General features: G+C 37.7%; 2 protein-coding genes across 2 annotated transcripts; both read left to right on the top strand.

The window, feature by feature from the left end:
* The first annotated feature begins 302 nt into the window (after positions 1 to 302).
* Positions 303 to 6,515, top strand: LOC148071472 (caspase-3-like). Its single transcript, XM_087798721.1, has 7 exons — positions 303 to 343; positions 857 to 931; positions 1,474 to 1,628; positions 3,143 to 3,271; positions 3,536 to 3,711; positions 4,615 to 4,729; positions 6,061 to 6,515. Exons 2-7 carry the CDS (start codon positions 861 to 863, stop codon positions 6,288 to 6,290), a joined length of 876 nt encoding a protein of 291 aa, XP_087654847.1. The 5' UTR covers positions 303 to 343; positions 857 to 860; the 3' UTR covers positions 6,291 to 6,515.
* Positions 6,516 to 7,805: 1,290 nt separating this feature from the next.
* Positions 7,806 to 15,990, top strand: irf2b (interferon regulatory factor 2b). The gene is made up of 9 exons (XM_087798714.1): positions 7,806 to 7,938; positions 9,103 to 9,197; positions 9,333 to 9,432; positions 10,270 to 10,446; positions 10,552 to 10,598; positions 10,892 to 10,979; positions 11,459 to 11,611; positions 14,240 to 14,277; positions 14,745 to 15,990. Exons 2-9 carry the CDS (start codon positions 9,111 to 9,113, stop codon positions 15,021 to 15,023), a joined length of 969 nt encoding a protein of 322 aa, XP_087654840.1. The 5' UTR covers positions 7,806 to 7,938; positions 9,103 to 9,110; the 3' UTR covers positions 15,024 to 15,990.
* The last annotated feature ends 7,314 nt before the right edge of the window (positions 15,991 to 23,304 follow it).

Genomic DNA, 23,304 nt, shown 5'->3' with positions numbered 1-23,304 from the left:
CGCGAGGCTGCTGTATTGACGATAACTTCTGACCCACAGACTCTACAACTTTGTCAGAAAATATGACATTTGATTTCTTAAAATTATTTTAGTGGGATTTATGTTGCTTTATCAAGGGGTTCTTGTTCTTATGATTAAATAATAACTGGTTATCATTTTTTTTATATTGGTAAACAGCTTACTCGACAAGGTGCCACAAGATGATTGACGTATGTATTGACCTACCATAACTCTTGGTCAGTTTATCCCCGCCCACTCAACAAACATTGACTCTGATTGGCTGAACGTTTGTCATACCTGCATTAGTTCCTACTGTATCGCAGAAGAGAAGCCACCACCCCAGGTAATCTCGTCTGTAAAGCTTACCACTGTATATGAATGTACACCTGTAAGATGAACTCGCAGATCAACAATATATATACTTGTGGAAATTCAAAATAGATTTTATTAGTGTCTCTCGGCTGTTCTTGGGAAATCGCAAGATTGCTTCAAGGATGTGTCAGGAAGTGTTGATCTCACGGCACGTCCTAAGAAAAGTTCGTTCATTCACAACGAATCATGTTTTTTCACGACTTCAAAGTTTTTACGGAATATTTTTTTAATAACTGTTCTGTCTAACACCTGATGTTTTATGGATATCCATATAAATTAATTCAAGTTTTACTACTAACGATCATTTGGTACTTTCTACTCAAAACAATCCATTTGTTTTCGAATGTCTTTCAATAAAGTTCAACACTCGTCATTGTGTTACATCTTCTGTCTTATCCAAAATACATTTTATCAAATAGAAACCTGAAATGAGTAATTAAGCAGGAATGAATGGAGTCATAATGTTCTGTACTCTTCCCTGCAGGAACATGGCCCAGGTTGGGGAGGACGTTAACAATAAAAAGGATGACGTGGATGCTTTTCCCCTGTTTGGTAAAAGGTAATAATGGAATTTGAACTGCCATGGGATCAATAAAGTTTATCCATCTATCTATCATTTGCATCTTAGCGAGAAATGTATATACTTGACTAAGAATGAAATGTTATTTTAATTTAAATTGTATAGTTCCAAAATAACTGGATCTTTCTTCCGTTCAATGACTCACAAAGTGGTGACCTCCTGCCACTTATTTGTGTTGCATTCGGTTGCAACTACCCACATGTTCCTTTAAGGGAAAAAAAAGATGCTAAAAAAAAGGAAGTCAAACTATAAATAAGTATATATTTATCGTCATCCCTGCGCAAAGAAACTTTGCAAATGATTGTCTAAATTTACCCACAAATAAGAGCTTTTAAAAAATCAATTGCCATTTAGATTATTACATTGTTTCTTTTTATTATTAATATTATTATATTTCCATTTATCTAATATCAAAATATTAAATCTCCCTAGTATCATAATGCAGTGTAAGTGGCAGCTTTCACTAATAATTGCAAAATAGAGCTGATTGTTGAGCCTGACGTGAAGGTGATGTTTATCAGGGGGAATGATTCCTCTGCGAGTCACCAACAGAAGCCTGTGGGACTACAAGACAACATCAGGAGCAGTGTGGAAGACCCATACTGCTATAGGATGGACTACCCCTCCCTAGGAACCTGCTTGATCATCAACAACAAGAACTTCCACAAAAGCACAAGTAAACACACCCTTCTATTCACACCTTTGTCTAGGACTGCTTTAAGAAAATCATTTGCATTTTAGCTTGTCAGAAGCATACTTATCTACAAGCTAGTCTAGAAGTCTAGTCTAGTTAGAACTAATCAAATGAATGAAACCAGATCAACTTGTTGTTAAACAGGAACGAGTAGGTCTCTGGCTCAAAAACAGGCTTAATTATTAGAAGGAATTAAACATGTCCACTGCTCTGATGTTACTGAATCTGAGCTTAGCTCACTCCATTGTTTGGTCTGTATGCAGGGAGAGGTAAAAATAAATTCAAACGATTATGATGGACATATGCTTGAACCTGCAGACACTTGATGATGTTGCGATCCAGGCATCAATATAAAAAAGTTCTTAGTATAGATTTTTGGGGGTTGTGGAAAAGCGTACTTTGTTCTTATGCAAATATGTATTTTCAAATGTCTGCTTATCTGTATGCCAGGTAGTGATGGATCGATCTGGAGAAACCGTTTAAATATGTCAGAAAACTAAGACGTTATTTAAATGTTTGTTCCAAGATCATAAGCTGTGAGAGCCATCTAGTGGGCTTTTAAAATCTTTATAAGTAACAGTAAAGCATGAAGTTATAAGCATCTATCTAGAAACATGACTGCGATTTTACACAAGTCCTTACAATTGCTTTTAAATTGATCCCCCACTGATGTCGGGGCACATTCTGTACATGATTGCTACGTTATAGGCTTCCACGTAATACCCACTTTTCACCACATGGCGGCACACCCCAGATTCGCTGAGGCTTGTCGCTTTTCTATCAAAACGAAACCAAAGACCAAATAGATGTAGATAGGAAGGGAGTATTTTAATTTTTTAAAATTTATATGATAATTTTTTGGGGCTGCAAAAAACCCTCCTTCAAGTTCATACATGAAACAGCAGAGACCATCAACTAATTCAGACGCAAATTTGAATGAAAATAAAAAACAAGACGCATTTTTTCCTGACGCTGGAGGGAGTTTTCGAAACGGTACTAACTTAAGATAAGAACGCTACAAGAATCCACTTATCTAACCTGATATTTGAGGTTTATTTTACTGAACATATTTTACTATATTGTTTCAAACCTTCACGTTGTGATCCAAAGGTACAATAAAATAAACTTCTGTCTCCTATGATATGTACATACAGTAGGTTAAAAACACACACTGTATTATTGTTCTGGATAAACGTGAACAAACATTAATTTTTGTGTTGATCAAGTGTTTTTAGTGTGAGGTGTGTGTTTTTGTGTGTGTTTTAACGGCAATATGAACTCCTCACTCTTCCTTCAATTACGGTTGGAATATTAGACACCCCTCTATAAAAAATGAATTATATAGAGGATGCAGTTTGAGTTGAAGTTAAGTTGAATAGCTGGCTCACCTTATGGTGTTTGAAATATCTTTATGAGCTATTTATTCATCTAAACAGTTAGATTTATGAAATACAGTAATTTGGATGTTGATGTATACATTTATTTGATCTCCTCAGATATGGGCTTCCGTAGCGGCACAGACTTGGATGCTGCTGCTGCTATGGAGACGTTTATGCATCTTGGCTACGATGTGAAAGTGTGCACGGATCAGACTGTGGACCAGATACACAACCTCATGCTGAGTGGTGATTAAACTTACAGTGCTATTCTATATTTTTTCTCAGCTAATGGCTGCTCCAGTATAATCTGTGCTCGGAGACTAACCCTTAAAAAAAAGAATATTCTACACTGAAAAAAAAAGAATCTCAGTTTTAAGGTGCATTCATTCTTTTTGTATATTTGATGATATAAAGCTTCATTAGATGCAAATGCTGTACGGTTTATTTAGTTAAGTGAGTCAGTCACTCTGCAGAATTCACTGAACCTGATTTTATTGACCGTGTCTTCAGTGTCCAAAAAGGATCACAGCAATAGTGCGTCATTTGTGTGCGTGCTGCTCAGCCATGGAGATGAGGGAGTCATTTATGGTACAGACAGACCCGAAAGATTTGACGCCATGACCCGACCCCTTAAAGGAGATCGCTGCCAGACCCTGGTGGGAAAACCAAAGCTCTTCTTCATACAGGTAGTTCTCCTTGTTTGATCTTTCATTTTCTTGAGCCTCAAAAATGTAACAAAAAAAGCAAAAAGAGACAACTTAATATTCTGCTTTTATTGACAGTTTGTCTTTCTGTTCTAAGCCACTAAATTTGGGTAATGTTTCGAATTACCATCTAAATCTTACAAATCTTAGTGTTTCTGGCTCCTCCTTACATCACTGATCTGATCCAGCCTTACACCCCAGCTCGGGCTCTGAGGTCTGTGGATCAGAATCTACTTATGGTTCCACGCACACGGCTCAGGACCAGAGGAGAGAAATCTTTTCAGGCTGTTGCTCCTAAGCTTTGGAACGATCTTCCTCTCTCTTTGCGCTTGATGGAGTCTACTGACTCCTTTAAGAAACACCTTAAGACGTTTCTATTTGTTCAGGCTTTTCCTTGAATTTCTCAAACTCCTGTTTTGTTCTCAGTATTATCTTGATCTTTAAAGTATGTACTTTTTTGAGTATTGTTTTGATTGTCTAAGCGCTTTGTGACCCTGGTCTCGAAAAGCGCTATATAAATAAATATTACTTACTTACTTACTTACTCTAGTGTCAGAACAGTGTTAATAGAATCTCATCAAAACTCGGGTACAAGCAGCAGATGTCACATTTGTTTATACTGCTTTAGTCTCTCAATTCATCTTCATGATTAGTTGAAAAAGACTCTCAGGACATTTTAAAACACTGTTTCTGATCCACTGGCTCTCAAGGTTATGTGGCGAAGATCATTGTTAAGCTATCATTAAAAACTAAAGAGTTAAGTAGAGAATAATGAAAATTAAACCAATCGTTCATATTTAAAAACGGTATAATATCATAATGATGAGTTTAAAATTGTTTAACTTTGTGAGGACAAAACTCTTACTCACTAACTTACTTTGACAGGCCTGCAGGGGGCAAGAACTGGATGGGGGAATCGAAACGGACAGTCTTCCTGAAGAAACATCAGAAAGAATCCCTATTGAGGCTGACTTCCTCTATGCCTACTCCACCGCCCCAGGTAACTGTGACTTCACACGTTCATATCTTTTTTATTAAAAATGTACAATGACGTGACCAAGTGAACCTCAAGAGACTACAAACGCATGCTTTGAGAGATGAGAGTTGTAGGATTTAATTATCAGACTAAGACAGCGTAAAAATGTGTGTCATTGAAGGTCACACATAGTTTAATGTACCCACATTTGCAGCGAGACCGTCTCACACCATGTTTTTGTGTTATGGTTGTGTTTGTTTCTGTGCTACTGTGTGTGTGTGTTTGTCTATGTTGGGTTAATGTAGGTGTTTGTGCGTGGGTGTGGTGTGTACTGGGTTTGTTTATGGTTGGGTTGGTTTGCATGTTTTTTTGTGTTGGACTGATGTATGGGGGTGTGTGTTTATTTCTGTGTATGGATTGTTGTGTATGAGTGTATATCACTGCATAGGAGTGTGTTGGTTTGTGTGTATTGGGGTAGTGTGTGTATTTGTTTCTGTGTTGGGGTACCATGTGTATGTCTGTGTTGGGCTGGTGTGTGTATTTGTTTCCGTGTTGGGTTAGTGTGTGTGTGTGTGTGTGTTTGTTTCTGTGTTGGGGTAGTTTGTGTGTGTGTATTTGTTTCTGTTTTGCGGTGGTGTGTGTGTTTGGGTGGTTTGTGTATTTGTTTCTTTTTTTGTGGTGGCGTATGTGTTGGGGTGGTGTGTGTTTTTTTTCTTTGTTGGGGTAGTGTGTGTTTTTTTTCTTTGTTGGGGTGGTGTGTGTTTTGGGGTGTTATGTGTATTTGTTTCTGTGTTGGGGTGGTATGTGTGTTTGTTTCTTTGTTGGGGGTGGTGTGTGTTTTGGGGTGTTATGTGTATTTGTTTCTGTGTTGAGGTGGTATGTGTGTTTGTTTCTTTGTTGGGGTGGTGTGTGTGTTGGGGTGGTATGTGTATTTGTTTCGGTTTTGGGGTGGTATGTGTGTTCTCTTCCTGTGGCCATCACTGTTGACCTGAGCACCACAGGTGCAACATGGTTGACTAAGCACTAAATACTTCAATAACAGTGTTGATCACTTCCATATGTTCAGTGTGTAGGACGTTACTGAAGACATTCAGACACTTTAAATACTATATTTAGCATTTAAGTTGTTTATCAGTGAGATTTGACCTAAAGACTATAGGAGGGTTTAATATTAAACTGCAATATTTTCCTGGTAAAGGTGATTTCTCAAAATTGACCTGACATAAGCATTAGAGTCTGATTGTTTGTTTTAAATGAATGTGAACCAATCAATAAGCTTGTTCCTCATGTCAATCATCTGACAATATCGCAGGTAAATGCTGAAAACTTTGCTTTCTATTGATTTGTTCTTGCAGGCTACTACTCCTGGAGGAATACAGCCAATGGTTCATGGTTCATACAGTCGCTGTGTGAGATGCTGCGCAGCTACAGTGGAAAGCTGGAGTTGATGCAGATCATGACACGCGTCAACCGTAAAGTGGCCCTGCAGTTCGAGTCGTCCTCCAGCCTGCCTGGCTTCAGTCAGAAGAAGCAGATCCCTTGTCTTGTTTCCATGTTGACCAAAGAAGTGCACTTTCCTAAGTAAGATGGGATCTCCACTGCTGCCACTCAAATGCCTCAGGAATGAATTGCAGCGTGTCTACATTCTATAATCAACACTTTAACCATTAAATATTGGGCAAGTACATTTAAAGACATGTTGGAAAAATGTAGCTTACTTGGAGCACTGAATTTTTTTTTTTGTAATTCATTTTTATCAATGACAAAAGAAAATGCAACAAATGGAATAAAATGGAAACATTTCCCGAAACTCAGAGTCGTAGTTGTTTTTTTTGTGTTCTTTTGATTCAAAAGCTGTCTGGTAGAGTCACGACTGCACCTGTTGCTTCTTTTTTTGGGTCGCATGATCATGAACTCAGAGGACCGGTTGCCAGTGAGATGAGCACACCTGCATCTATTTGGAAGAGGCATCTATGGTCTGCTACTCTTTCGTCTGTAGAAATGAAAACAAGTGGACTGGAAACGCTCCCTTGATCTCAGCTTCAATGGCTAAACTGGATGGAGCAAAAAAAATGACTTGATGGCCCCTCATAGCAGTAACAATGTCCAATGCAAGTAGTTTTAAAGTCGATCCGTCTTAGTGCTTGTGCTTCATCTGAGTTAGAGTAGTCTAGTCTCCCTTAACATCAGGATACATCTACTCATATTAAAAAAAAAACATTATATAGATTATAGACTTAATATAAACGACACATTGATTTGGAAAAAAGACACAGAAATGCTTTAGATTCATGGACACATATACATGCAGGGCCGGGTCTAGACAGGCATGTATGAGGGGGCAGCCACAAATCTTGAGGGGGCATTGTACTGTTACTTAGTTACTTACATGTAAGTTTGAGGGGGCACAACATTTATTTGAGGGGGCCAGGCCCCCTCTTGCCCCTGCCTAGACCCGGCCCTGTTACATGTATTAGCCGCTAACGTGTTGACAGATGTTACTCTCAGTTTTGTTTTCGCACGAGAGTTCCACAGAAAGAGGAACACACACTTGTGTAAACAGAGAGTTTCGTTTCAGACAGCAGTGCAGAAACGGTGAGGAAAGAGTTTTTGGTGAGAGAGCAGTGTGTGCAGAAGGTAGGAAGTGAAAATGAAATCCACATCAAAGATCGTCTATAAAGAAAGCGATGTACAAGGTAACCCGTATTTTAAACTGGAATAATTGATAGATAGAATACAAAAATATGTTGGCGTCAAATTATATAATGATATTAGATTATATTATATAATAATATGTTTGTAGTCCTCTACTACTAATACTAATAGATAATTTAAAACATGCAATTACTTTTTTTTTTCAAACCTGCAACAGAAATGGCGTCGTCTAGATAAAAAAAAAGGTTGACTTGGCAGTTTGTGAAGTTAAAAAAAAAGTCAACAGCCTCGAGTCAGAGTGAGAACTCTTGTCCGCAGGGTAAACACGTCGATCTACTCGGACGGTGCGCGTGAACGTGCGAGCAGGCGGGGGATTTCCAGCGGGGGCGCGCTCACTTCCCGAACCAGCCTGTTTTGCTTTCGCTCTCAAGCACAGAAACAGAAAGAAACGAAAGATATAGTTTCCATTTTTAAATTCCTACATCACTTCGCAAACTTCCTTTTCCTTCTGTCCGACTCTCCGTGCGACCCTGGCAGCCTGGGCCGCGAGGATAAAAGTGCAGTTTCCCGGAGAGCAGGTAAATATTTCCGCATATATTCGTGCTGACTTCCCAGTGGACGACATGACGGAGCCTGTAAACGAAACTAAGTGTTGCAGTCAAGAGTGTGTTTGTCCAGCAGCCACGACTCTTATTTTCACTTTTGCCTTCTTGTTGACACTTGGAAGGAGCAGAAGTCAAGACGACCCGAGTCACCCTGTGACTCGCCTTACAAAAGTCAGATAACTATCAAGATGTTAGCAACTTTAGTTTTTTGTTTTGAATACTGGTTTACTCGCAGGTTGTTGAAGAAGTTCGTGTTGAAACTTAAACACAACATTAAAATACAAGCATCTCACAGGAAGCTGTGTTGCGTTCAGGGCGCTAGTTCAATAGTTTGTCATTTTCTTGTTTGCAGATCAGAAGTTATCATGCTCAGGGGTCATAGAGAACCCTGACCCCTATCAAAAACACCATCATAGATTCTCATTATTTTCAGTTGATCATTATTTTAAGATCGTCTACCAGATTAAAAAATAAATCTATCATTAAATAATTGTAGTTTTAAGTTACTATTGTGCAGGATCACTATCATTTCCCCCCAATTTTTAAAAACAAAGTGGCTGAGAAGTGTTAGTACTTTGCACGAGGTGGACAGTCATATACATTTAGCTGTACAAATGGTGCAATTCCGTGTTTTTATGGTGTCACCTCACCCTGTTCGACCTGTTTCATCTCATGTCAGAGATGGTACGTTGGCACCGTTAACAGGGAGTGCCACACGTTCTCTGCCTGAAGTGGACTTTGCTCACATCACACTTGGTGTATTTTAGACCTGTGCTCCTCAATCTGATGTGCTTAGGTAAACACACCAGTGACTCCTTTAACAAAGCTTCATATTAAGTATATTTCTTAATGTATGTATGTTTTACATTTCAGTAAAAGCTCAAATAATTTGAGGAAGCACAACAGGGATCACAACAACAACAGCAGGCATTATGGCTTTTGCGGGCCGTGTTGTTCTTTATCTGGAACTTGACTGTTATAAAAATGTCACTTCTGTTGGCAACTTGCCAGAGTGGTGTCCTGTGTTTCTTGTTTTCTTCTTTCGATACTTCTACTCTCTTCTGCTAATGGAAGGGTGTTTGCAGTTATAGTCAAACAGGTTTACAATTTCCTCATTCGAGCGTGCTTTTTCGACAGAAACCACGATGCCAGTGGAGAGAATGAGGATGCGGCCGTGGCTGGTGGAACAGATCCAATCCAGCCAGATACCGGGACTCAAATGGGTTAATGAAGTAAAGGCTTATTCACGTCTACACACACACACACACACACCCACAGAAAGGCAAACATTAGAGCAAAGCAGACATCGACACATGAAACGGATGACGCTGATGACGTTGTGCTAAAATTCTCACAATTTCTTGTAGGAGAAAAGAATCTTCCAGATTCCTTGGATGCATGCGGCGCGCCACGGTTGGGACCTGGAGAAAGATGCTCCTCTTTTCATGAAATGGGCCATACATACAGGTAGTTATCAACACTGTCAGTAGTTTACGACTCAGCTGTGTGACGGTTAGTTAAGCAACAGCTATTTAAAAAATAAAACTTTTTTTATTCGTTTTTATAGATTAAGGTATTAATGATAAACTTGAACAAGGTAAGTCATCAACAGGTTGGATTGAGAAGGTGTGGTTGTACAGGAAAGCTGTTTTATTGCGTGTATTGCTTTGTCAGAAGCAAAAAAAGGTTTAGGGCGGTGCAGAACTTTTTCTAGTCATGAAACAGAAATGTCACCATAAAGGAGTACAATGTGAGAACTTAGTTTCATCTCACTATTTATTGTTAAAATTTATATATATTATATTATAATATTTTTGCAAGTAGGTGTTAGTTTAGTAAGTAAGTAAGTAAGTAATTTATATTTATAGAGTGCTTTTCCAGACCAGGGTCACAAAGCGCTTAAACAATCAAAACAATACTCACTAAAATATGTACTTAAAAGGTCAAGATAACACAGAGAACAACACAGGAGTTCCAGAAAATGAGGGAAAAGCCTGAACAAATAAAAATATCTTCGACAAGCTTATAGGGATGCTTCACCTCTAAGATAGAATTGCCCCTAGATGAATGAAAGGTATTATTTTAGATATTAAGACTCAGGACTAACCAAACTAACAAAAAATGTGATTGTCATCACCAGAGCTCAATATAAACTGATGTGGTTGTAAAGATGTATTATATTGTTGTTCGTGCTAGCTTCATGATGTGTACCACCTGCCTTCTTTAAATCCTTCCACTAATTAAGCTTTTAACCCTTGTATTCTTTTAAGCAAAAACTTAATCCATTTTAATTTGAATATTCAGGTAAATATCAGCCTGGTGTGGACCGTGCAGATCCAAAGACTTGGAAGGCGAACTTTCGTTGTGCCATGAACAGCCTGCCTGACATCGAGGAGGTGAAGGATAAGAGCATTAAAAAGGGAACAAATGCCTTCAGGGTCTATAAAATGCTCTCTTCCTCAGAGAGAAATATGAAGAAAGGTGAGTGCCACTAAATCAATCATCTTGTAATAATAATGAATCCATTTCACCTTTAATTACTTTTCTATGACCCCTTTTATTTAATCTGGACGTTTCTACACCTAGGAAAAAAAAGGACGGAAAAGGATGGAAGACCAAAGCGTAATAAGGAGGTAAATATACTCAATTAAAAAAAAAAATCCATTGACATAATTGTGTAAAAGTTTTAAGCATTTGTTCTTAAGAATTTGTTTCATAAATATACTCAATAAATCTTCACTTAGTAATCAAAATTAAAAATGTGTGTATTGTAGAATTGTATTTATTTAACAGTTGCTTCCTACATAGAACTTTCCCACTTTAACAGCCATTATAAATGATTTTGGTAATGAGAAAACATTTGGAAGAGATGAGTTCCGTGACTTACCCTGGTTATTTATTAAATATGTGTGGTTTTACACTCTAGGCTGCTTCTGCCTCTACAAACACACCAATCAAACAGGAACTGGTCAAGGATGAAACGGATGAGCTCTCATTGGCTAATGTTCCAGCAGGTACTTCACCCATTTCTGTTTTCTTATTTATCTTTTGATGGTGTGTGGATGTGTGCACATGTTATGTTATCAAGCAAAAAGATAATTCTGAAAATGCCACAAACCCAAAGTTCATGCACTGGTGGAACAATTAAACCATATCATATATATTGTATGGGATGTATCTCAATAGAACCACAATAAATTGTCACAGGCCAAATATGTCAAATTAATTTAGAGGTAATTTGACAAGACTGTAGCTTATTAGATTGTTGTTTGGGGGAAATAGTTCTATTGTAAATATGAGCAAAAAAAGGATGATTTAAATATTTATGTTTATTTTCCAACTCTAAACATATCTTTTCTTGTTTAAAAGTTTTTGTTTTCAAATCAATAGTTTGAATTTGGTAGTTCAAATTCACTCACTAAAAATGGCTGTGTAATAGAAGCCAAATATTTCATCTTGTGAATAATATGTTGCTTTTTTTATTCAATTATAGCCAGTTGCAGTTCAGTAGAAGAGGATGTGATCACCAGTGAGCAGCTTCCATTTGTCTGTCAGACAATAGAAGTGACCACAGAAAACGAAGAGCAGACTGTCAGTTCTTCCCACTCGTACCCGCTCCAAATCTCTCCTATATCCTCCCGCAGTGGTAAGTCGACCCAAACTGAATTACACACAAATGTCAATAAATCTGATTTTCCATCTGTTATTTTTAAGAAATTGAATACGAGCTAAAACATTTGTTTATAATTAAATAGAATATGTATTGTAGTCGCATATGTTTTGTAGTTGTTGTGTCGTTATTTTGTAGACAGAGGAATTTATGTTCCTCTTAAGTGACATTTGAATGGAGGCAGAGCTATTACGCAACAGCTCGTATGTTTCCAGCTAAGAACAAGTTCTGGTTTGCTCAGTGTCATTCTTCTCACGTCACTCCTTCTTATCTACGCACTTAGAGTTCCACCCTAGTTTTTGAGGCATAGTACAGTGTCTTCATCGATATGAGTATTACTGCATGTTTCCATAAACTTCCTTTTTCACTAACCAGTTGCTCAGGCTTAGCTTGCTGTGTCAGTTAAAAATCACACCATCTGAACTCTGCCTTCCTCTTTGTCAGTGTCGAGTCCAACATCCTTTTTTATTGTTCCACCAGTGTACTGAATTCAGTGATTCATTCCCTCCAGACTATCCCAATTTGATTTGTTTCATAAAAAGGAGATTGCTTTTGTTTTCCTAGATGAAACTTATCCCTTGAAAATCTTTTTTTAAACTAATCAACAAAAAAACCCTAACTGATTCAGACCTATGCACTTGTAGTCTTTGAACATGTCGACAATGTTACATATTCAGACTATACCTAGCCCTGTCCAGTAAAAGTTGAGCACATGATTCTGTCTTCAGCTGTGGTTTTCAACCGACAACTCTGGTCTATCGTTCTGTCTTATAGCCAGGTATTAAGGACCATGTCCTTATCTAAATGTCGCAGGCTGAGAGAAGGCAATACTGTAGTGCCGAAAATGATTGAGGACGATACATTGGTATCAATTCAACTCTTGATGTAGATGTTAAAATGTTGAAATCATTAATCACATCAAAGATAATGTATTTTTACAAGTTACCAATGACTGGTTCTGGTTATTGTTCAGAATATCCTCTTAAATATAAGTGGCATCAAGGATACAGGACTTAAGTGTTTTTGTTACTCTTTGATAGCAACTCTTCCAGGCATGATGGGAGAAAACTCCTCTGGTAGATAGATAGATGGATGGATGGATGGATGGATAGATAGACAGACGTACAGCGGACGGACAGACGCTTTATTGATCCCCTGAAGGAGAAATCATTTTGTCCAGCAGAAATAACACATCCATTCATACAAACATCCAGAAATATATGTAAAACAATCAAATTAAAAACATAAATACAATAAATAAAGAAAGAAAAATAAAACAAAGAGGAGGATACAAAGATTAACATAGAATATCATCTTTTCACATATCATCATGTACCCAAACTCAGTAATATACTTTCTAATATCACAAGGAATGAATGAGTCCCTGAGTCTATTAGTTTTACATCTGCTTCTCTGCTCACTGATGACAGTGTTCAGAGGATGGCTGTCATCATCCATGATGGACAGTAGTTTCTTCAGTGACCTCCTGTAGGTGTCCTTTGCCTCCCTCAAGCATCGCTTCACCTCCTGCTGTGCTGACCTCATGGTGTCTCTGTCCCTGAAAGCCACAACGGACAGTCTAAGCATGAGAGAGAGAGAGAGAGAGAGAGGTGTGTTGTAGCATCTTATGCGAGAAGGAACAAAGGATGTCTTAAGACGTTCCGTTCCGCAGTGCATGGAGAGGAGCCTGTTGCTGCGGTTAATCTCTTCTGAGCCGCCATATTGTCATGCACAGGGTGTGGAGGGTTACTCTGGATGCACTGCATAAGAGCCTTCATCCTTTACTTCAGCACTGCTCCACACTTTTCCCCATCACAGAAATGCATTTCCTGATCAACCTGTCTCTCAAAGTCATGCCCCCACCCCAACACAGAACCCAAAGATCATGGCACTAGCTACGACATTTGACTGCTTACCTCAAAAGACCTCAGCCTCCTCAGAAAGAAGTGTCTGCCCTGACGCTTCTTTAACACTGTATTCGACCAGTCTAGTCCGTGATCCAGGTGGACTCTTGTATGACTGGATCACATGAATAACCTGTCCATTTACTGATGGGAGGGACTGGTGTAATGCAAGGTTGCAAGTTAAGGGCCCAATTTTGGTTTCTGTTTCTTTGCTTACCTTGTTCAAATGTTGTATTCATGCCAATGACACAGATATAGCTGACTCAGCGTCTGTTCGAGGCTTAGCTACGGTTTTAATCAGACTGGACTTCAGGCAAACAAATTCAGTCATGTTTTTAGCAACTTAAAATTTTGTCAAAAATCAAACCGATGTTCCATAAAGTGCACTCAATCAAACTTCTCAGTAAATCTATCTTATTTCTGTAGCGAGGCAGTTTTCTGGTGGTTTTTATTTTTTTATTTTAGTTTAACATTTTGGATTTTATATAATGTCAAAATCTTGGGATTCATTAATTTACCAATTTGTTTTTATTTATTTATTATTTTGAATACAAGCTGGTGTTTTTTGCAATCTTCCTCTATAGTGTGTCACGTCTAACAGTTCCTTGTATCGGATATTTCTGTATTTGGTTTCAGGTAAAGCACTTTGAGACTGAAGTGCAAAGAGTTGTGTATAAATAACGTTTTATTATCATTTCAGGAAGTGACACAGACACCGACACAGAAGACAGCAAGAGAGTGAGTGTGACTATTATATTAAGTGTTTTCAGCTTCTTTATCAAGCTCACTCCTGATATTTGTGTGTCTGTGTTGTGCATATTTGTTTTCTTGCTTCCCTGTTAGACGGAGAATATATGAGCCAGATCTGTTTAACATTAACTTGATAATCTGCAGTTGCACTTTGTATTTTAGCACCCACGCACTTATACACACACACACGTGCATGCACACACAAGCTGGTTCTGAAGCTGTTGACACATTTTAATTCAAGGTTTTCTAAAAACCCTTCCTTATAACCACCCTTCTGTTTTCGGCATCTGTCATTTAAACTATCCCGACATCTTGCTGAGTCACACCTATTCTCGTCACAGAACTTTTGTGTGCCGCTTGTGTGTGTATAGGTTTGGAAATGTGTCACTGAAGAATGGCCGGGCTCACTCAAGCTACTCACCTGCACTTCTCTTTCCTTTTCTCCTCCCTGATAGGAAGCTAGTGCCGTTTGCAAGCAAGACTATGCCACAGCGGGTCTCAGGTTTCCGAACTTCTCGCTGCCTAGCATGGCCACTTTTGTTGGGGGAAGGAACCAGTTGAAGTCGAATTTCAAGGTGACCAGCACGCGAGATCCTTCGCCCCTCATCAGCTACAGCATGGACAGGTGGACAGCGCCTTTCAGTCACAACTCTGCAGGATCCCCGTCAGCGAGCCACACTCATGAGATGCGGGCTAGTGTCATTATGAAAACCTCTGACGTCACTTACTCTTGACCCCCGACTCGTGTCTAAAGGGCACAATTTCCCTTTCCGTGGGCATAGGAATATTGGTTTGTCTTGACTTCATGATGACTCTTAGGAGCAATGGAGGCGGTACTCAAATCTGTCAAGAACACATGCTCTCCACCAGAAAAACTCATTGCAGGTCTGTGAGGACCAAAACTTCACGTAAGCATATCAACATGTTCCGTCTATTCAAACTGGTCTGGTGCTTTGAAGTGCTTTTTGTTGGCTGTCATTGGTGTGAGCTGACCGCACCATCTATTGGTTAGGTATGACGTAACTAACTAGTTAATTTGCGCAATAATGTTCATTAAGAGGTCGAATTTAAAATATGATCAGCGCTTAACATATTGATTTGAATCAGATCTATAATTGAAACATGCAACCAGTGCATTGCGCCGTTAAATAATTAGGTCGACAGATCCTACTGATAAGGCCATTATTGGATTTTAAAATTTTTTTATTTATTTGGTTCAGCTTGTGCATCATGATGAGAATAGTAATTTTGCTGGGCAGTTATTCTAAATCTGCAACCTCCTCAGGAAATGTAACAGCCAATGGCTTGTTAAAGCAGGTGACAAATGCGAGCAGAGAAGAAAAAAAAGGTGAAGTATGGAAGCTTAATCTGAGACCTTGGGTAGAGCAGCTGTAGGTCTTCATGAGCAGAAATTGTTGGATGCCGATAAGTGCCTTAAAAGGACATCAAGGATCACAATATCTGCAGGTTTTTGACATTTTCCACATTGCAGATATTAAACATCTGGATCTGGTTTGGTCAGTGCTCACAGGTCAGTGTTGAAGAATGCCAAGTCTGTTGACATTCTTTTATTTCATACAATATAAAACCATCAAGCCACACCCTCGGTTTTAACTTTAAGAACAAAAGTCAGAATTATCTAGCATGGAAAGGGACAACTATTTGTGCAAACTCTAAAAGATAAAAGGATCTTCATCTCAATGTTGCTATTGATTGTCTTTGATAATATATTTATCAATCGTCAGATAATGTGTCTTTATAGTCGTCCTCTTTTGCATTTTGAAAATGTCTCGGTGATGTACACTAAAGTAGACTTGACAATATTGATAGGAATCAACTGTTCATGGTTAGCATCACGAGCAACACTAACCCTGAACAGTTGTTGATACAAATATCATAAGAAAGTTATATTTTTTTTATTTATGATAATTTGTCACAACCGCTTTGTCTGCCCCATTTTAGTTACCTAGAGAATACAGAACATTAATTATATCATTTATAAAAGTGATCAACATCAACGTAGTACTGATTTGTTATGATAACTATAGTTCATTTTTGCATGGTGTGTGACTGACAATCAAGCTAATAATAGTTCCGTTAAATAATGGGTGTTCATCTTTGTGATTTACCCTCACTTATACCCTCCTGTGTACTACATTGAACTTTGACCTATTAGACAAATTCAGAGACGCAGCATGGAAATGATCTGTTTATTTCAATAATGGCAGGAATGTAAGCAAAGTACTTCCACAGCAGCTCCCAGTGGTAATACAAAGCAAGGTATAAAAGTGTGTTAACAGTTTAATTGGAAACAATCTATTTTTATTTTTAGGTGAAAACAGTGATGAAAAAAGATGGATTGATGACCTGAGAATCTCATCATAGAAACAAAAAAATATGCTTTTATTTAGTAAAAAGAACAACTAAACTATTTAAAGGATCGTTTAGAAAGTCTGACACCTTTGGGTAAAGAATGAATATTTATTATGAAAACATTTAAAAACATATAAAATCATTTAATAATTTCTCTGATAGGACGACTATTGTGTCGCATTTCACATGTGAACCTAGTGTCTAATTGTTTCGTCACAAATCAAGACAACACAACATTTGCTCTCTCCTGCCTCCTTGTGGACATACTGTTCATAGCTTTGAACTACTGGTCACTTGTGCACCTTACAATGCACACTGTCCATGCACTTGTGTGCGTTTCTGCCCAGAGCAGCTTTCATGTTATTGGTCTGCATTCAGATGATCTGTGCTTGAGTCTGCTGAAGTCCTTTTCGACTGTTTTTAAAAAATGCTCTAGCAACTTTGTTCACACTGGATATTGCGCCCCTTACATTTAGAGTAACTCGGAAAGATAGAAATCTGAAATAATAAGTAGAAATCTAAAAATAATAATTTTGTTCCTAGAACCATATCATGTCATGACTTGACAGTCAAGATGTAGGAAACAATTTTTTTCTTGAGCCACAGTTATATTTGTATTTGACAAAATGCAAAATAGTCTATACAAATGTATCATTTTGTCGTTCAAGCTGCCTCTGTGTTTAACTCTTGCAATGGACAACTGATGATCCACTTTTAATGTAGACGACAGAGAAGAATAAGCGGGAGTGGCAGAAACTTTAAAAATATGTTATAAACGGAAGAACTCTATATTGTTAAGTCATGAATCAACAACTTTCATCATTAAGATGAAGACAACAAAAGATTCTTCAACAAAGGTTTGAAACCATACATAAAAACAATATTTGTGCTGTTTTTTCAGCTTGAAAGTGAGATGTCCCACCATTTATTTATTTTTTCTTGCTCATGCTTCTGGTTCAACATTTTCCTCTGCTGATTTTGTATGTTTAATGACAACAAAGAAGATTTTTTCTCTGAATTCATAAATATTGATATCTTGAATTACCTGTTTCACTCTCTAGCTGTACTTGCTAATGAATCCCAAAACAATCTTTTAAGTGGCCTTTTTAAATGTTGATACAACCTTAAATAGTCAATCGTTTGCTCAAAAAAGTAAAGTTTTCCAAGTGGACTCCAAAGTGAACATTGCTTCTGACAGTAGGTTCTTGATGTACTTGAATCATTGCTGCATCCTGGATTGTTATTATAATGTCTTGCACTGAGACGTGGTGAAGATCAGGCTCAAGTTGCTCCTGAAGAAGATTAACCAAATCCTGTTGATGATTTTACACTGGATGCTTTTTTTTTAATAATCATCATGTTAATAGTTTTCTTTCAATTAAAGAGCTTTTGTTATTTTGATTGACAGCAGTAGAGAATGATTCTTCAAAGATCGCTTTCTGTAATCCTGTTCTCTGCACATAACTTTCACTAATCTCTACAAGATTTGACGTTTTTACACCCATTCTGTGTGCAAAGTGACCAAATGGAAACAAAAGGTAATATTTATGTATTTATATGTTGGGTCGGTGATTAAGAAACACTTGGCTTTCTTCTGACTCCCTCTGTCAGAATCTGAATATCGGAAATAATGTGTCAGTAAAATATAAAGAAATAATGTGCCAAAATACTTTTTGTCAGTGTGTTTGAATTTGTGTCAATAAATTAAAAGGAACAACAAGTGATGGTCTTAAGCATTTTTTCCACAAATTCAGGTAAAAAGAAGTTAGATGTTGAGTGTGAATATACCTTCCTTACAAATGTGTGTTTATGGAAATGTTTTGATTCTCTCATGAACTGCTGGACGTGTCGCCTGCAATTATGTGCTTTACGGGACTATGTCCATTAAATGTTTTCATCCTTTTTCAGTGCTAAATCTCAAATCAAATTGGAAAGATCATGAATGAAATTAGTTGCAATATAATTATATAAATTACATTAAATGGATTTTATTTAACTGTAAAGAATTACAAAACAAATGCACACTCCATCCCATGCAATGTAAAACATTATGATATTTATCATATAAACATGAATTCAGTTAGTTTTGAGATGTCAACTCAAATTCAATGAGTCCCATCACTGATGTGTTACAGAATTATTCACTCAGTCCAATGCATTTTACTGCAAAACATTTAATGTCAAAATCTGTTTAAAGACAAGTGTCAGGTTGGTTGTGGACATTGACTACATACAAACCAGTAAAAGATAGTTTTCTAATCTAATTTGATCACACCCTTTATCACACACCCACACAACTTGAGTTGAATTATCCATTGTTTTTGTATGAGCTGGAGCTGTGGCTAGTGGTTGGTTGATGAAACATGCGATGAGGTATCATGATGCAGTGTCTTCAGTAAGTAATGGCAGTTTGAACATACGTTTTGAAAATAGTTCCAGGTTTCATTGAATAAGTAGATCAAAGCCAAAAATAAAGTGAGTGCCATCTAGTGGCCTTTTCAAAATGAAGACATTGTTTGATGATACATCATCAGCTGTTTAATTAACCCTAGTGATCACTAATTGTTGTCCTATCATTTTTTTAAATGTGCAAGTATCAACAAAAATATTTATGTTTGGATTGTTAATTATCTCATTTATTTGAATGTATGACGTCAGAAATGAAATGTAGTAATGGCTCCGAAAACATGTCTCACCAATGCACAAAACTGTTTGCAACTGAAAATAAAGGTCTGACTTTGCAGATGCTACGTTAAATCAGAACATGAAAACATTTGTGATCACCATACATTTTTTTTTTTAAACCTGGCCTCCAGCTGCTGGGATCAAGCGTTCTGGTTCAGGTTAGGAATGGCACAGGTGGAATGTTCAGTTTTGTTGCACCATCTGTATCTGTTAGGAAGGTAAAATAAATGTTTTGTAAATTTACAGTTCGACTCATTCGGGCATGGAATGCTAGTCTAGATCAGATTTGAGATGTAAATGCATTTGATAACAAGGCTGCTGAATGGAGAACATATTTATGTGTACAAACAAGAAAACCTTTTTCAAATCCTGCCTTTTATCTATTAATGGTTTGGGGGAGAGAATTAGTTAAGATACTATTATATCAATAAAAGGAGATAATAATGTTTCTTGGAACTTTATTATGAGTAGACAAATATTATAATATAATATTAAGTTGATTAAAAACAACTTTCCCTACCTATGGTGGTTGTTTAATAAATGGCCAGCAGATGTCACTGTTACTCCAGGTATCACACGTCTGCGGACATGTTCGTAAAACAACTCTGACAGTGTTGAATCTCATTTCACTCTTTCTTATGCTCTCTGAAACCCTTATTTACATCTTCACCTTTTATTAAATGAAAGATCCACAGGGTGTTTTTACGCTTTCCCACCTCCCAGTAAGTGAGCCAAGTGATGGACTCTTCATGGCAACACTGCACCCAACCGCTCTGCTGCAGCCATGCAAGAAGTCATAAGTATTTTAAGATGCACCCAGGTGGTGAATCATTCAGCTATAAAAGTTGGGTTGTGTGCACCGGGCGGGGGTGAGAGTGAGGCAGCGAGACGGAGACAAAGTGTCACAGAGGCGAAGCTTAATTGACATTAATGGTGCGTTGGTGTGAAGTGGTTGTGAATCTTCAGTCTTCTTCCCTGCAGACTCGTGTTGCTGCCGCTGACACCCTGTGAGAAAGCGAGTTAATGGAGTCAGGTATGCGTGTATGTGTGTTTTTAATATTTCATGTGGCTGTAGAGAAAATGATTTGATGGGAGCACACACAGGTTGGACGCTCATCATCTCACATTTAGACAAGCCATAGAGTCTTACAGGGAATGCACTTTGGAACACTTGGATAAATATAAGCAATCATGAGGTACATTATTATGACAAGCATGAGTCACAGTGACTTTAAATTCATTTAATAATAGTACTGTGTAAAGAAGTTAAATCCTCTACCACAATATGAACCAGAAAACAAAGTGTGTTAAAATGTGTACCAATTTGTGTGAGTATTATGATAAAAGAAAACACAGTGAACTTCCAAATACTCCATTGCAGTAATGGTTTGATGAGGCCTCATGAAACAGATGATGCATCATGATACAGTGGCTTCATTTAACACATCCCAGATAGCAAAAATACATTGAATCAACGTTGAAACATCATCAGGCAACATTAATATCTGATATTGAAACAACATTAAAACTGCCCGCTATGGTCTACATTCAAACAATGTTGGATTTTTGACCAATTTCTAACAGTGAATCAATATTTATCCAACTATATATGCATTGAATACGTTGATACTCTGTCCCAACCGACCACAGGTGTCCAAATTCCTGTGACAAATTTTCCCTACACCAGCATCTATTTGTTGTTTGTTTAATCAATGTTGATTCAATGACAGATTTTCAACGTTGAACTGATAACAGAAAATCTACATTGCATAAACATTGATTTCTCAAGATAAAAAAATAAAAATCCTCTTGTTTCATTGTTCAATTTGTTTGACATTTTACTTTAGCACACTTTTATGAGTGGCTTATTTTTTTTTAAAATCATTTTATTGTATTTCATTAGACTTCATGTTTAAAGTTCAATATAAAGTTTAAAAATCAAAACATTTAGCTTTCATTTAAGCCCACATTAGTTTATGAGTCACATGTTTAATCTTTTTCATTTAATTTAATTTTATGTAATAATGATTTCCACCAGCCTATAAAAAAATGTTTTCTGATTCTGATGTTTACTGCTGTTTGTGTTCTTGTACATGCACTTTACAGCCAATTGATTATTTTGACTCATGATCACTGGAGAACAATTCTGCACAACTGAAACGCCCTCTCTTCTCTTTAACATTTGTTGTTATATCAAAATATACTTTATTGAGTATACCTCAACAAAACAATACATACTTCTTGCTAAGATGTCTCACTAGCTTATTACAAATATAGAAGTTATCAGATTATTGATACAAACACTTGAAAATCAGGATTTATCTGCATCATTATTATAGAAATTGTCAAACATAAAGCAGCCATATTTGTGTTTGTCCTGTAAAACGGTGCGCAGTCATCGTTGTGTTGTTCTATGCATTCTTATGTGGGCAGTTTTACAAGACGTGCCACGCCAGTAAACCTGGCATATTAATTCCACCTGCAGTGCATGATAAAGGGCCTCAGGTGTGCGGACATGTAATAATGTGGGGGTATTACAGATTTTGTGGCCTTATAAAATGTCTGTCATGAATTTTATTATCACATTAACTTAACTTCAGTGGCTTGCATCATAAACAAACTGTATCAGCAGATGGTGTTTCCATGCTTCTACAACTAGAGCTTCTGTTCAGCTGCAGAATCCAAACAAATATTTCACTCAGCAGCTGTTGTGCATTACTTACATTTTTCTAGAATCTTATTTCTGCTGATACGTTTCTTTAGTGCCTAAAAAGAGGACCTAGAAAGAAAATGCATTTTCATTATTTCAAATCAGTCTTTCTGATCTTTCGAAAATACATGGTGTGTACTCAAATCATATCAGTAATTACTGGACGTTACAGGACACCTGCATATAAGGGACTCCATCTAAAAAAAGTATCAAAGAGTCATTATTGGTGCGTTTTTCATGCCATGCTGAGCACCAACGTACCCGGAGCACTGGAAGGTTCAGCGCATGTGTAGTGGGCTAGCTGCTTTTCTTATGGTGTAACCCATAGCAAAGCTATAACGTCACCTCCCGCCTCGACTATTGCAACTCCCTCCTCTTTGGCCTCCCTCAAAAAGTCCCTCCACAAACTCCAACTCGTCCAAAATTCTGCCGCCTGAGTAAGCACAGAAACCCCCACAACCCAGAATATAACCCTCATCCTCCAGCAGCTACACTGGCTCCCCATCAAACAGCGCATCATTTAAAAACTCCTTGTGTACACCTTCAACTCCTTCCACAGCCTCGCCCCTAACTACCTGTCCGACCTCATATCCATCAACACCCTGACTCCTCCTCCATCCCCCTCTCTGTGCCCTCTGCCCACCTCAGCACAATGGGGGGCAAAGCTTCCTGTCGCTCTGCTCCTAAACTCTGGAACTCTCTACCACCAGACCTCCGCAACTGTGGCTCTCTCCCCCTCTTCAAATGTTAACTAAAAACTCAACTGTTCCGCACCGCATACCCCTCAAAACCTCTTTTATCTGCTGTTACCATTATGTTGTTTTTATCCTTCACCTCCTGGTTTTATTGTATTGTGTGTTCCACTGTATAGTGTATCTTATATTTTTGTGAAGTGACCTTGAGTTTTTTGAAAGGCGCTTTTAAATAAAATGTATTATTATTATTATCTAAGCCTCTAGAGGGCAGAACATGCATGAAGTAGAAACATATAACTGTTGTTCTACATGTTGTCCAGTCGACTTTTTTTTTTCATAACTAAATAAAAGAAAAGAGAACAGCTCCTCCACACCCATTTAATGTCAGTCACCAATACTCAAAGGTGCAGACCTCACTGAGCTGCCGTTATAGTTGGAATCTGCTACCCCTGTTCTGCCTAATATTTGTCTTTCCTTTCTCCCCTCTCCTTTTCTCTACATCCCCCTGTCTCCCTTTTCCCTCCCATGTGGCCATCCACACTGAGTCCAGTT

The sequence above is a fragment of the Callionymus lyra genome, chromosome 9 (assembly GCF_982586985.1).
Source record: "Callionymus lyra chromosome 9, fCalLyr1.hap1.1, whole genome shotgun sequence".
Classification (NCBI taxonomy): domain Eukaryota; kingdom Metazoa; phylum Chordata; class Actinopteri; order Syngnathiformes; family Callionymidae; genus Callionymus; species Callionymus lyra.
The sequence above is the reverse complement of the archived record's forward strand: the minus strand, read 5'-3'. Positions and strand labels throughout refer to the sequence as shown.